General features: G+C 45.7%; 1 protein-coding gene across 1 annotated transcript in view; it reads left to right on the top strand.

Annotated features, from left to right (window-relative positions):
• stk32a (serine/threonine kinase 32A) overlaps nucleotides 1-11,381 on the top strand; it is an 87,525-nt gene that overhangs the window by 57,324 nt on the left and 18,820 nt on the right. Inside the window, exons 8-11 of the mRNA XM_045717345.1 lie at nucleotides 39-142; nucleotides 1,013-1,129; nucleotides 1,693-1,818; nucleotides 2,971-3,099. Coding sequence (XP_045573301.1) covers nucleotides 39-142; nucleotides 1,013-1,129; nucleotides 1,693-1,818; nucleotides 2,971-3,099 — 476 coding nt within the window. The remainder of the gene's footprint in view (nucleotides 1-38; nucleotides 143-1,012; nucleotides 1,130-1,692; nucleotides 1,819-2,970; nucleotides 3,100-11,381) is intronic.

Genomic DNA, 11,381 nt, shown 5'->3' with positions numbered 1-11,381 from the left:
ATCTCCCTCCCTCCATCTCTCCCCTCCTCCCTCCCCAGCCCCGGAGCTGTTTCAGCCACACGAGGGGACACACCCCGGCTACTCCTTCTCTGTGGACTGGTGGTCTCTGGGTGTCACTGCCTACGAGCTGCTGCGAGGACAGGTACAGAAACACAGTCCAGCACATCCCGGCCTGTGAATAATGCATCCTAAAACCTACAGTACATGATTTTCCTGCTCCTAGAATAGCCCTTTAAGTAAGAGAAGAAGGGACTGTAACAACACCTTTCTCTCTGAGCCCGCCCTTGAGATGACCCCTTAATATAACCATGGAAATAAAATACCTGTCTAGCCCAGCTTCACTGTTCAGATGAGGGTGTGATTACCCTAGCCTGGTCCTAGGTCCATTTGTGTTGTTTTGCCAACAGATCAGGGACCAGGCTATGGTTACCCTGGTGCATTTATTTAGTTAAGAGAGGAAAAGACAGGTAGGGCGGGACTCCCACTAAGCCCCTGCTGGGTACTTGACAGGATTAGGCTGTACAGCAGCCCTCTGAGCCCTCTCTCCTCAGGCCCTGCTGGACTTTGAACCCCATCTCCCCAGCTCTCCTCAGGCCCTGCTGGACTTTGAACCCCAGCTCTCCTCAGGCCCTGCTGGACTTTGAACCCCATCTCCCCAGCTCTCCTCAGGCCCTGCAGGACTTTGAACCCCATCTCCCCAGCTCTCCTCGGGCCCTGTTGGGCTTGACTATCAGTGGCAGCGAGCCCTGGTGTCCCTAAAGCACCACACATCAATCACCGTCACAGCCCCACCCATCATCTATCCCAAACACAGGAAAATGGTCTCTCCCCTGAGAGAGAGAACACAGCACAAGGCTGATCTGCTCTGGTCTACAACTAGACCTGGAATCCCACATTTAGACTTTTCTCTTCAGGCAGTTTGATGGACTTCTGCATGTATATCTGTATGTATGAGGACCCGGTGACCTCGACAACCTCTGCGGGATAATAATGCTATGTCCTGGTCCTCCAGAGGCCGTACATCATGCGCTCCAGCATGCCGGCCAATGAGATCCTCCAGATGTTCCACAAGGTCAACCCCAGCTACCCCATGGCCTGGTCTCTGGAGATCAAGTCTCTGCTCAGAAAGGTACAGAAAGATCTACAGACTTACTATAGACGCCTGGTGACCTTGCATTTAACCCCTACATTCCCTGAATGAATAATACGTTGTTATTATACTGTATCTTATTGAAAATTGGCGACCTCAGGACCAAGACCTTGTTTACTTGAACTAGAGTTATATTTGACCCCTATATTCCTTGAATGACTAATATTGTTATTACATGCTATGCTGATTGATTTGTGGGTCATAGATGCCATCTCCTTTGGTTATAATAGTAAACCTACAAGGCTACTCTAAGTGATCAGATTCTATGTTGGTCATTCTCCACTGCAGTCATACTGTTGCATAGCTCAGTGCTCACATAGCCTACCACAACACCCCTCATCTACATTCCTGTGGTGCATGTGGTGTGAGTCAGATGTGCTTGCTTTAAAGCTCTGAAATGTTCCTCTCCCCAACTCCTCTCCTCTTCCTCCTGTTTCTTCTTCCTGTCCTCTCCTCTTTCTCCTGCTCCTCATCCTCCCGTAATCTCCTCGGCCTCCTGCTACTCCTCTCCTCCTCCTGCACCTCCTCCTACTCTTCTCTAGTTGCTGTGTATTGACGTGCACCAGCGAGTGTCCTGCCTGGCTGAGCTACAAGATCTGGACCTGCTGTCTGATGTCAACTGGGACGCCGTGCTCAACAAACAGCTTCCCCCTGGCTTCATCCCCAACGTGAGTCAGACCACAACAACGCTTCCACAACGCTCCCACAATGCTCCCACAACGCTCCCACAGCCCAGACAGACCAGCACGTCCAGACGGCCCCCTGCTGGTCTGAGAAGGCTGTTACTGGTCATTAGAGCTCAAGTCTCCTACGCGCGCACACTAACACACACACTGCCTCAGCACCTCCTCAGGTGTTAGGGAGCAGGTGTTTGACAGGCAGGTAAAATTATGCATGTAAGGTAGTGGTGTCATCAGACGCCACGCAGGGGGTCAAGCTGTTCCGTTGGCATGGTAACATTTGGTGCCAGGGAGCGGAGCATTGACTTATGATCTTCTGCTTCAAACCTGACAGCTTGTAGAGGAATATTGATTCAAGAAGACTACTATCAAGTTAGTGTATATCAGGTTCAGACTGATAGTAACACTAGTGTCAGTCATCGGTTAAAGATGCATTATAAAGGTTTTGTTTCATTCCAGCCAAAAGTTTTGAAAGTAGCGCTCAAGAGCCAAAACGGGTCCACGAAAAATTGTCCACAATTGTGTATAACGTCATCTATTTCGTATGATATGTTACGTCCTGCATGATTTCGGTTAACCCTGAAGTAAAATTTTGCGTAGTTTGGTCAGCTGCGTAATTAACTTCTGAGCCTATTCATGTTAGAAATTGAGAGTTGCAGCATTTTGCGAAGTTTCCACCCTTGCAAAAGGAAAGTCTTAGCCAAAGCCCCCCCCTTGTGGGCACACGTGCGAAGCACTCGAAGCGAAGCAGTTTAAGTACCGCCTTCGCCCAATCCTGATACATCCATATAAGCAGTGAGGCAAACCCAAAGACCAGAACTACTGCAGCTCGTTATCTCACACATCCCATTCAGTCCTGGGAGATTCTTTGGCCTACACACAGTATCTGCAATTCGTACAATATGTTACAATATGTTTTTAAGTGCATCAAATCCTGTTCAGTCTCTTTAACAATACATCTGTGAGGACGTTAGTAGCTGGAAATGAAAGGATCTGATTCCCTGTAATGTTGTCTGATTATAGAGTGAATTTCCTGTGGTCACTACATCGGGCCAGTCAGGAGAGATGGGGAGGGTCGATGGAGTGAATGGACAGCCTCTCTCTCCAGAATAAAAGCTTCATCCTCTGTTCCTCTTCCAGAGGCGGAGGCTCAACTGCGACCCCACCTTTGAGCTGGAGGAGATGATTCTGGAGTCTAAACCGCTGCACAAGAAGAAGAAGAGACTAGCCAGGAAGACCAGAGAGCAGGGTTCTGACGGGTCCCCCCAGGTAAAGCCTCCCCTAACAACAAACATATGCCTCTCAATGGTTCCATCCATTCCACATGTCACCATCTGTGTTTCCATTTGGCTCGGCGGCAGGTGATAAGTAGCCTTTAAGTTTGACCAGAGTGGCGTAATGAAAGAAGCACATTTGTCATCCGAGTAAATTACCAACGTGGATGTTCCATGCATGAGGAAGAAAAATAATTCAATCGCTCTCTTTCTCTCTTTTCTTTTTTCTCTTGTTCACTCTCTCACATAAATCAGACATGTCCTCTGGGTGTTTACACAAAGGTTAATTTGATCCCCCAGTAAAAGAGGCCTGATGGTGGGGGGTGAAACACACACACACACACACACATGGTTAATAAAAAGAGCTGGAAAGGTTGGCATCAGTGATTTCATTAAAGGTGGGCATTCATCAAGCGTCCTCCTCCGTTTACGGGCAGCAGTGCTGGTCTTTACTGGACAGGCCTGGCTGCTGCTAATGATGCCACTGGTTCACTACAACACTACTGTGTGGATGCTCTATCAGACGTGACAGACAGTCCAACAACCAGTCAGCATGCTCTTCTACTCCTGTCCTGTCCCTTCTTCTCCTCTTCTCTCTCCTCTCTCCTCCTTTCTCTTTCCTCCCTCCTTTCTCTCTCCTCCCTCCTTTCTCTCTCCTCTCTCCTCCTTTCTCTCTCCTCCCTCTTTTCTCTCTCCTCTCTCCTCCTTTCTCTCTCCTCCCTCCTTTATCTCTCCTCTCTCCTCCTTTCTCTCTCCTCCCTCCTTTCTCTCTCCTCCTTCCTTTCTCTCTCCTCCCTCCTTTTATTTCTTATTCTTATCTGTATTTTTTTTAACTGCATTGTTGGTTAGGGGCTCGTAAGTAAGCATTTCACTGTAAGGTCTACACCTGTTGTATTCGGTGCATGTGACTAATAAAATGTTATTTGATTTGATTTCTCTATCCTCCCTCCTTTCTCTCTTTTCCCTCCTTTCTCTCTCCTCTCTCCTCTCTTTTCTCTCTCCTCCCTCCTCTTCTCTCATCCCTCCTCCTTTCTCTCTCCTCTTTCCTCCTTCCTTTCTCTCTCCTCTCTCCTCTCTTTTCTCTCTCCTCCCTCCTCTTCTCTCATCCCTCCTCCTTTCTCTCTCCTCTTTCCTCCTTCCTTTCTCTCTCCTCTCTCCTCCCTCCTTTCTCTCTCCTCCCACCTCCTTTCTCCTTTCTCTCTCCTCCCTCCTCCTTTCTCTCTCCTCCCTCCTCCTTTCTCTCTCTCATCCCTCCTTTCTCTCTCCTCGCTCCTTCTATTATCTCTACTCTCTCTTATTTATTCAGTACTGCAGACTGTCTCTGTTGCCATCCCAGTGTGAGTGAGTGAGTTACAACAGCCTTTAATGGGCTTTTAAATGTTGTTTACCCAAGAAGAGGTGCACATGAATTCACATGAGGGGAGGGACTGTTTTGGCTAAACAGGAGCTATCGACTTAACGCATCACATGTCTAGAGTCGATGTGGGGGACCATTATAAAGTAAATCAGATGCTGTTTCTTCCCTTTGGTTTCACTCCCTTCTATAAGCTACATTAAAGAGGGTTGATGTTACGCTTTTCCAATAGAGGTAAGATATTTGGGTGGTATGGGCACAAATCTTGTGCGCCATTAGCAGTAATAAGCCAGAGCTGGCCCCAAATTGAGTCATGTTTTATGAAAGCTGACAACTGTTATGGTGAACCTGCCCAAGTGGAGCTCAGCCTGGTTAATCTTGCAGTGCTTCAGAAAGACACGATGCAGACTGCTCTTCACTGGGTTCATGGCTTAAATCGTGTGCTGGACAAATCTGGAAAAATAGAAGCATAACCTTTACGGAAAAACCACATGAATTTCACTTGATCACGTGTTTCACATTTGATCTTGTGGTCACGTGATTTCATGTCACATTAATGTGATAATATTTCACTGTACAAGGCATAATTAATTGTACATTAATTTAATTTAAACAATCATGATCCCCTGCAGGTTTTGTCTTGTTCCCGGTTTGTTCCAGGGACGTCCCCAAGAAAGTTTTTAGGACGTTATTTAAACATTGTGCCATGGTCCCCTGGAGGTTTTTGTCTAGTTGCGATGAAAATACAGTAAATCTAAAACAAGTTACTGTATTTTTACAGCTAAATAAAGGTGTTAATGTTAAGGAACAGTATGCTGCTCTATGGTGATACATTTTGATTTGATTACATGGGACTTAACCTCACCTGGGCCATGTAAGATGGCGCCGGAGAAGAAGACAGACGTTTTACGTGCCCCCAGCCGATTGTGTTTTTTTGTTTGTTTATTTGCGTTGTTTGTAACTTATATTTTTACTTATTTTGTACATAATTTTGCCGCTACCGTCTCTTAGGACCGAAAATAACTTCTAGACATCAGGACTGCGATTACTCACCATGGACTAGCAGAATCCTTTCTTTCCTTACACGACTCTGACGAGCCCGACGCGAAGGATATACTGCTTCCTCGGGAACAGGCCCCGATCCCCGTGATCTGCGTGAAGAGGAGGCGGAGAAAGAGGGAACGAATGGCGGGCTGCCTTCTGCGAAATCGTAGGCGATTGAATAATCCCCCACTTCCCTCCATTCTGCTAGCAAATGTGCAATCTTTGGAGAATAAAATCGACGAGTTACGCGGAAGATTAAACTACCAACGGGACATTAAAAACTGTAACATCTTATGCTTCACGGAGTCGTGGCTGAACGACGACAATATCAACATACAGCTGGCTGGTTATACGATGTACCGGCAAGATAGAACAGCGGTGTCTGGTAAGACAAGGGTTGGCGGACTATGTATTTTTGTAAACAACAGCTGGTGCATGATATCTAAGGAAGTCTCGAGCTATTGTCGCCTGAGGTAGAGTATCTCATGATAAGCTGTAGACCACACTACCTACCGAGAGAGTTTTCATCTGTATTCTTCGTAGCTGTTTACATACCACCACAGTCAGAGGCTGGCACTAAGACAGCATTGAATGAGCTGTGTTCCGTCACAAGCAAACAAAAAAACGCTCACCCAGAGGTGGCGCTCCTAGCAGCCAGGAACTTCAATGCAGGGAAACTTAAATCAGTTTTACCAAATTTCTATCAGCATGTTAAATGTGCAACCAGAGGAAAAAGAACTCTGGACCACCTATCCTCCACACACAGAGACACATACAAAGCTCTCCCTCGCCCTCCATTTGGAAAATCTGACCATAATTCTATCCTCCTGATTCCTGCTTACAAGCAAAAATTAAAACAGGAAGCACCAGTGACTAGGTCAATAAAAAAGTGGTCAGATGAAGCCGATGTTAAGCTACAGGACTGTTTTGCTAGCACAGACCGGAATATGTTCCGGGATTCCTCCGATGGCATTGAGGAGTACACCACATCAGTCATTGGCTTCATCAATAAGTGCATCGATGACGTCATCCCCACACTGACCATACATACCCCAACCAGAAGCCATGAATTACAGGCAGCATCTACACTGAGCTAAAGGGTAGAGCTGCCGCTTTCAAGGTACGGAACTCTAACCCGGAAGCTTATAAGAAATCCCGCTATGCCCTCCGCCGAACCATCAAACAGGAAAAGCATCAATACAGGACTAAGATCGAATCGTACTACACCAGCTCTGACGCTCATCGGATGTGGCAGGGCTTGCAAACCACTAGAGACTACAAAGGGAAACCCAGACGCGAGCTGCCCAGTGACACGAGCCTACCAGACAAGCTAAACTACTTCGATGCTCGCTTCAAGGCAAATAACACTGAAACATGCATGAGAGCACCGGCTTTTCCAGAAGACTGTGTGATCACGCTCTCCGCAGCCGATGTGAGTAAGACCTTTAAACAGGTCAACATTCACAAGGCCGCAGGGCTAGACGGATTACCAGGACGAGTACTGTGAGCATGCGCTGACCATCTGGCAAGTGTCTTCACTGATATTTTCAACCTCTCCCTGTCCGAGTCTGTAATACCAACATGTTTTAAGCAGACCACCATAGTGCCTATGACCAAGAACACTAAGGTAACCTGCCTAAATGACGACCGACCCGTAGCACTCACGTCTGTAGCCATGAAGTGCTTTGAAAGGCTGGTCATGGCTCACATCAACACCATCATCCCAGAAACCCTAGACCCATTCCAATTTGCATACCGCCCCAACAGATCAACAGATGATGAAATCTCTATTGCACTCCACACGGCAATTTCCCACCTGGACAAAAGGAACACCTATGTGAGAATGCTATTCATTGACTACAGCTCAGCGTTCAACACCATAGTGCCCTCAAAGCTCATCAATAAGCTAAGGACCCTGGGACTAAACACCTCCCTCTGAAACTGGATCCTGCAATTCCTGACGGGCCGCCCCCCAGTTGGTAAGAGTAGCTAACAACACATCCGCCACACTTATCCTTAACACAGGGGCCCCTCAGGGGTGCTTGGTCAGTCCCCTCCTGTACTCCCTGTTCACTCATGACTGCATGGCCAGGCATGACTCCAACACCATCATTAAATTTGCCGATGACACAACAGTGGTAGGCCTGATCACCGACAACAACGAGCCAGCCTATAGGGAGGAGGTCAGAGACCAGGCCGTGTGGTGCCAGGACAACAACCTCTCCCTCAACATGATCAAGACAAAGGAGATGATTGTGGACTACAGGAAAAAAAGGGCTGCGCATGCCCCCATTCTCATCGACAGGGCTGCAGTGGAGCAGGTTGAGAGCTTCAAGTTCCTTGGTGTCCACATCACCAACAAACTATCATGATCCAAGCACACCAAGACAGTCATGAAGAGGGCACAACAAAACCTATTCCCCCTCAGGAGACTGAAAAGATTTGGCATAGATCTTCACATCCTCAAAAGGATCTACAGCTGCAACATCGAGAGCATCCTGACTGGTTGCATCACTGCCTCGTATGGCAACTGCTCGGCCTCCGACTGCAAAGCGCTATAGAGGGTAATGCGAACGGCCCAGTACATGACTGGGGCCAAGCTTCCTGCCATTCACGACCTCTATACCAGGCGGTGTCAGAGGAAGACCCTAAAAATTGTCAAAGACTCCAGCCACCCTAGTCATAGACTGTTCTCTCTGCTACCGCACGGCAAGCAGTACCAGAGTGCCAAGTCTAGGTCGAAGAGGCTTCTAAACAGCTTCTACCCCCAAGCCATAAGACTCCTGAACATCTTGTCAAATGGCTACCCAGACTATTTGCATTGTCCCACCCCCTCTTTACACCACTGCCACTCTCTGTTGTCATCTATGCATAGTCACTTTAATAACTCTACCTACATGTACATACTACCTCAACTAACCGGTGCCCCCGCACATTGACTCTGTATCGGTACCCCCCCTGTATAATGGTCTCGCTATTGTTATTTTACTGCTGCTCTTTAATTACTTGTTACATTTATCTCTTATTCTTATCCGTATTTTTTAACTGCATTGTTGATTAGGGGCTCATAAGTAAGCATTTCACTGTAAGGTCTACACCTGTTGTATTCAGCACATGTGACTAATACAATTTGATTTGAACTCTCAACCTCTGGGTTGCTAGCTACCTAAATTTCTTGCTGCACCACCAGGAAGATAGACACAATGGAGCTACCACAGATTACCCATTATATTGACCAGATACTCAAGTGGCCACTTACAATTAAAATAAATGTCATAAAAAATGGAAGGCAGTCAGGAGGAAACAAGATCAGGTGGGACCATTCTAGCCAATGAGTGGGCAGATACGTGTTTGAACAACAGGCACAACTCCGATATAAAGTGTGTTTTTCTCAAAGTTGCCGGGATTCCACCTGTCCTACTTATATCAGTATACTTTTTGTTAACCAAATTCAACACTCTCATTGACCATACCAAGACTCCTTGCTTTGTGAGTGAGAAAAGAATCTGGAGAAGGCTGATTTTGGTCCCAGTTATCCCTCTCGCTTCACCTCTTCCTCGCTGGCTATACATGCAGTATATTGCCAAGAATATATTTTTCACTTGGTCTAAAGTGTATGAAACAACTTGAAGGTGTTATTTCTATAACATGACAGCATGCTACTGTATTGTGGTTTCAATTACTGTAAAAACTCTTCTATAATTTTGTAGTGTGACCACACTTGTAGCTCGACCTTAACTGGGATATGAACCTATAACCTCTTGGTCACTAGCAACCTGAAATGTCCTTCTACATGTCCTACTACCCCACCAGGTCTGTGAGAATAAAAGAGATATGGCCACATAATTATTGGCAAGAATACATTTCTGCACTTTGTTAGAAGCTGCCCAAAAATTAGGGCTGTTGAGGTGACCTATTACCTCCACACCAGCAGTCATTAGACATGACCGCCGTAAATTTAACGTGACTGTTGAATCATAGTATTCTCCTCTTATGCACTCTGGACATGCATTGGTAGTACCCAACTTGCTAACGACCTGACTAATGGCCTGGTACTCAGGGCTCTATTGTCCCTTTAACCACTCTGACATCAGTGCAAATGCAATTGAAAATCACACCACACTCTTATCATCAAAACAGTATCCTCTTTAAAACTCACCTCACTGTGATTGACCAATTTGAAGAAAGAAGTTCAAGAACAGGTGGAAACTGAGTGTAAAACATGGTCATTGTGGATGTTGTTTCAAAGCCTAACACACTTTTTTATTTATATAACCAGGCAAGTCAGTTACAAACAAATTCTTATTTACAATGACTGCCTACACCGGCCAAATCCGGACGATGCTGGGCCATTTGTGCACCGTCCTATGGGACTCCCAATCACGGCTGGTTGTGAAACAGCCTGGATTTTAACCAGGGTGTCGGTAGTGACGCTTCTAGCAGCCTTAGACCTCTGCATCTCTCGGGAGCCCCCTAAACAACTAAATAGGGGGACGCAATGCTTTCTAAGGTGATGATTTATTCAACTCACGCATACACGTATTAGAGCTTACGCATACACATAGTCCAAGCCCGAAAAAAAACCTGAATTCAAATAATGATTGTGCCATTGTACAATACGTACCTTACAGCATATTACACGTGGCAGAAAAACATAAAACAAAACTGATTTAAGATGTATTTAGTGCATAATTACACTTGCCTATTCTCTAAAATTAAACAAATTCTAGTTATCGCCTTTGAGTGTGGACTGTATTGTTATGCATACTGGATGGACTGGTTGGGTCTTATGCTATGCTCTAAACTTTATATCCATGAGTCTGGGAGAGAACGTATAGGTATAGGTTATGCCGTTGGGTCATTAATTATGCAAGGCGGCTTACAGAGTTAGCCTACAATTATAGTGAATTTGTATTTTATTTTGAATAGCATAGTAATAGGGCAATTTTTATATTTTCATAATGAATAGGGTGACACATTACCTTTAGCTACAGAATATCTCACAACCATGCATTTTCATCCACTCTCTCGCCTTCATTTTTTTCTCGAGGTTCAAGAGCGAGGCGCTGTAAACAGTTTAATAAAATATGTTTAATTGTGAAAACATTGTGAAATTGATGTTCCCAAACAGATTTCACTTGTTTTCCCAAATGAACCATGGGGTAGCTGCAGGAACAGGGTTGGAGAGCTCGTGGAATACAGAGTTCGGGTGGAATATCACCTGTTATGCAGACAGTGGTTGACGCATGGAGTGAATTGACTGAAGTAGCCTACCCAGCATGATTGAAAATGTAATGATGGGGCGGTGAGTCTGAAGCAGGTGCAGGTGAAACATTTTAAAACTTCTTAGGGCTAGGGTCCTTTTTCAGAATTTCCGCCTGACTGACGTGCCCAAAGTAAACTGCCTGTTACTCAGGCCCAGAAGTCAGGATATGCATACATTTGGTATCATTGGATAGAAAACACTTTGAAGTTTGTAGAAATATTAAAATAATGCATGAGACTATAACACAATTGATATGGTAGCCGAAAAAACAACCGGAAATAAAACAACAAAACCAAGAACACGACACTAACATAAGGCAGAACTCCGATACACAAGAACAATACCAACTGGTGAGTGAACATGAGAGAGTGACATATAAAGGGGAGGAAATGATGAAGGTAATGGAGTACAGGTGGGAATCATAATAATTAACAGGTGCACATCATGATGAGTGCCAGGTGTGCGTAATGATGAATTCCAATACTGGTGGTTAGTACTCTGGTGACTTCATACGCTGGAGGGGAGGAGCAGGAGTAGACATGACAGTAAAAACAAACCGAAGTGTCCTCCATTCACGTGCATACCGATTATGTATTTTTTTCCCCTGTTCCTG

This window comes from Salmo salar, chromosome ssa04 (assembly GCF_905237065.1).
Source record: "Salmo salar chromosome ssa04, Ssal_v3.1, whole genome shotgun sequence".
Lineage (NCBI taxonomy): Eukaryota > Metazoa > Chordata > Actinopteri > Salmoniformes > Salmonidae > Salmo > Salmo salar.
The sequence above is the reverse complement of the archived record's forward strand: the minus strand, read 5'-3'. Positions and strand labels throughout refer to the sequence as shown.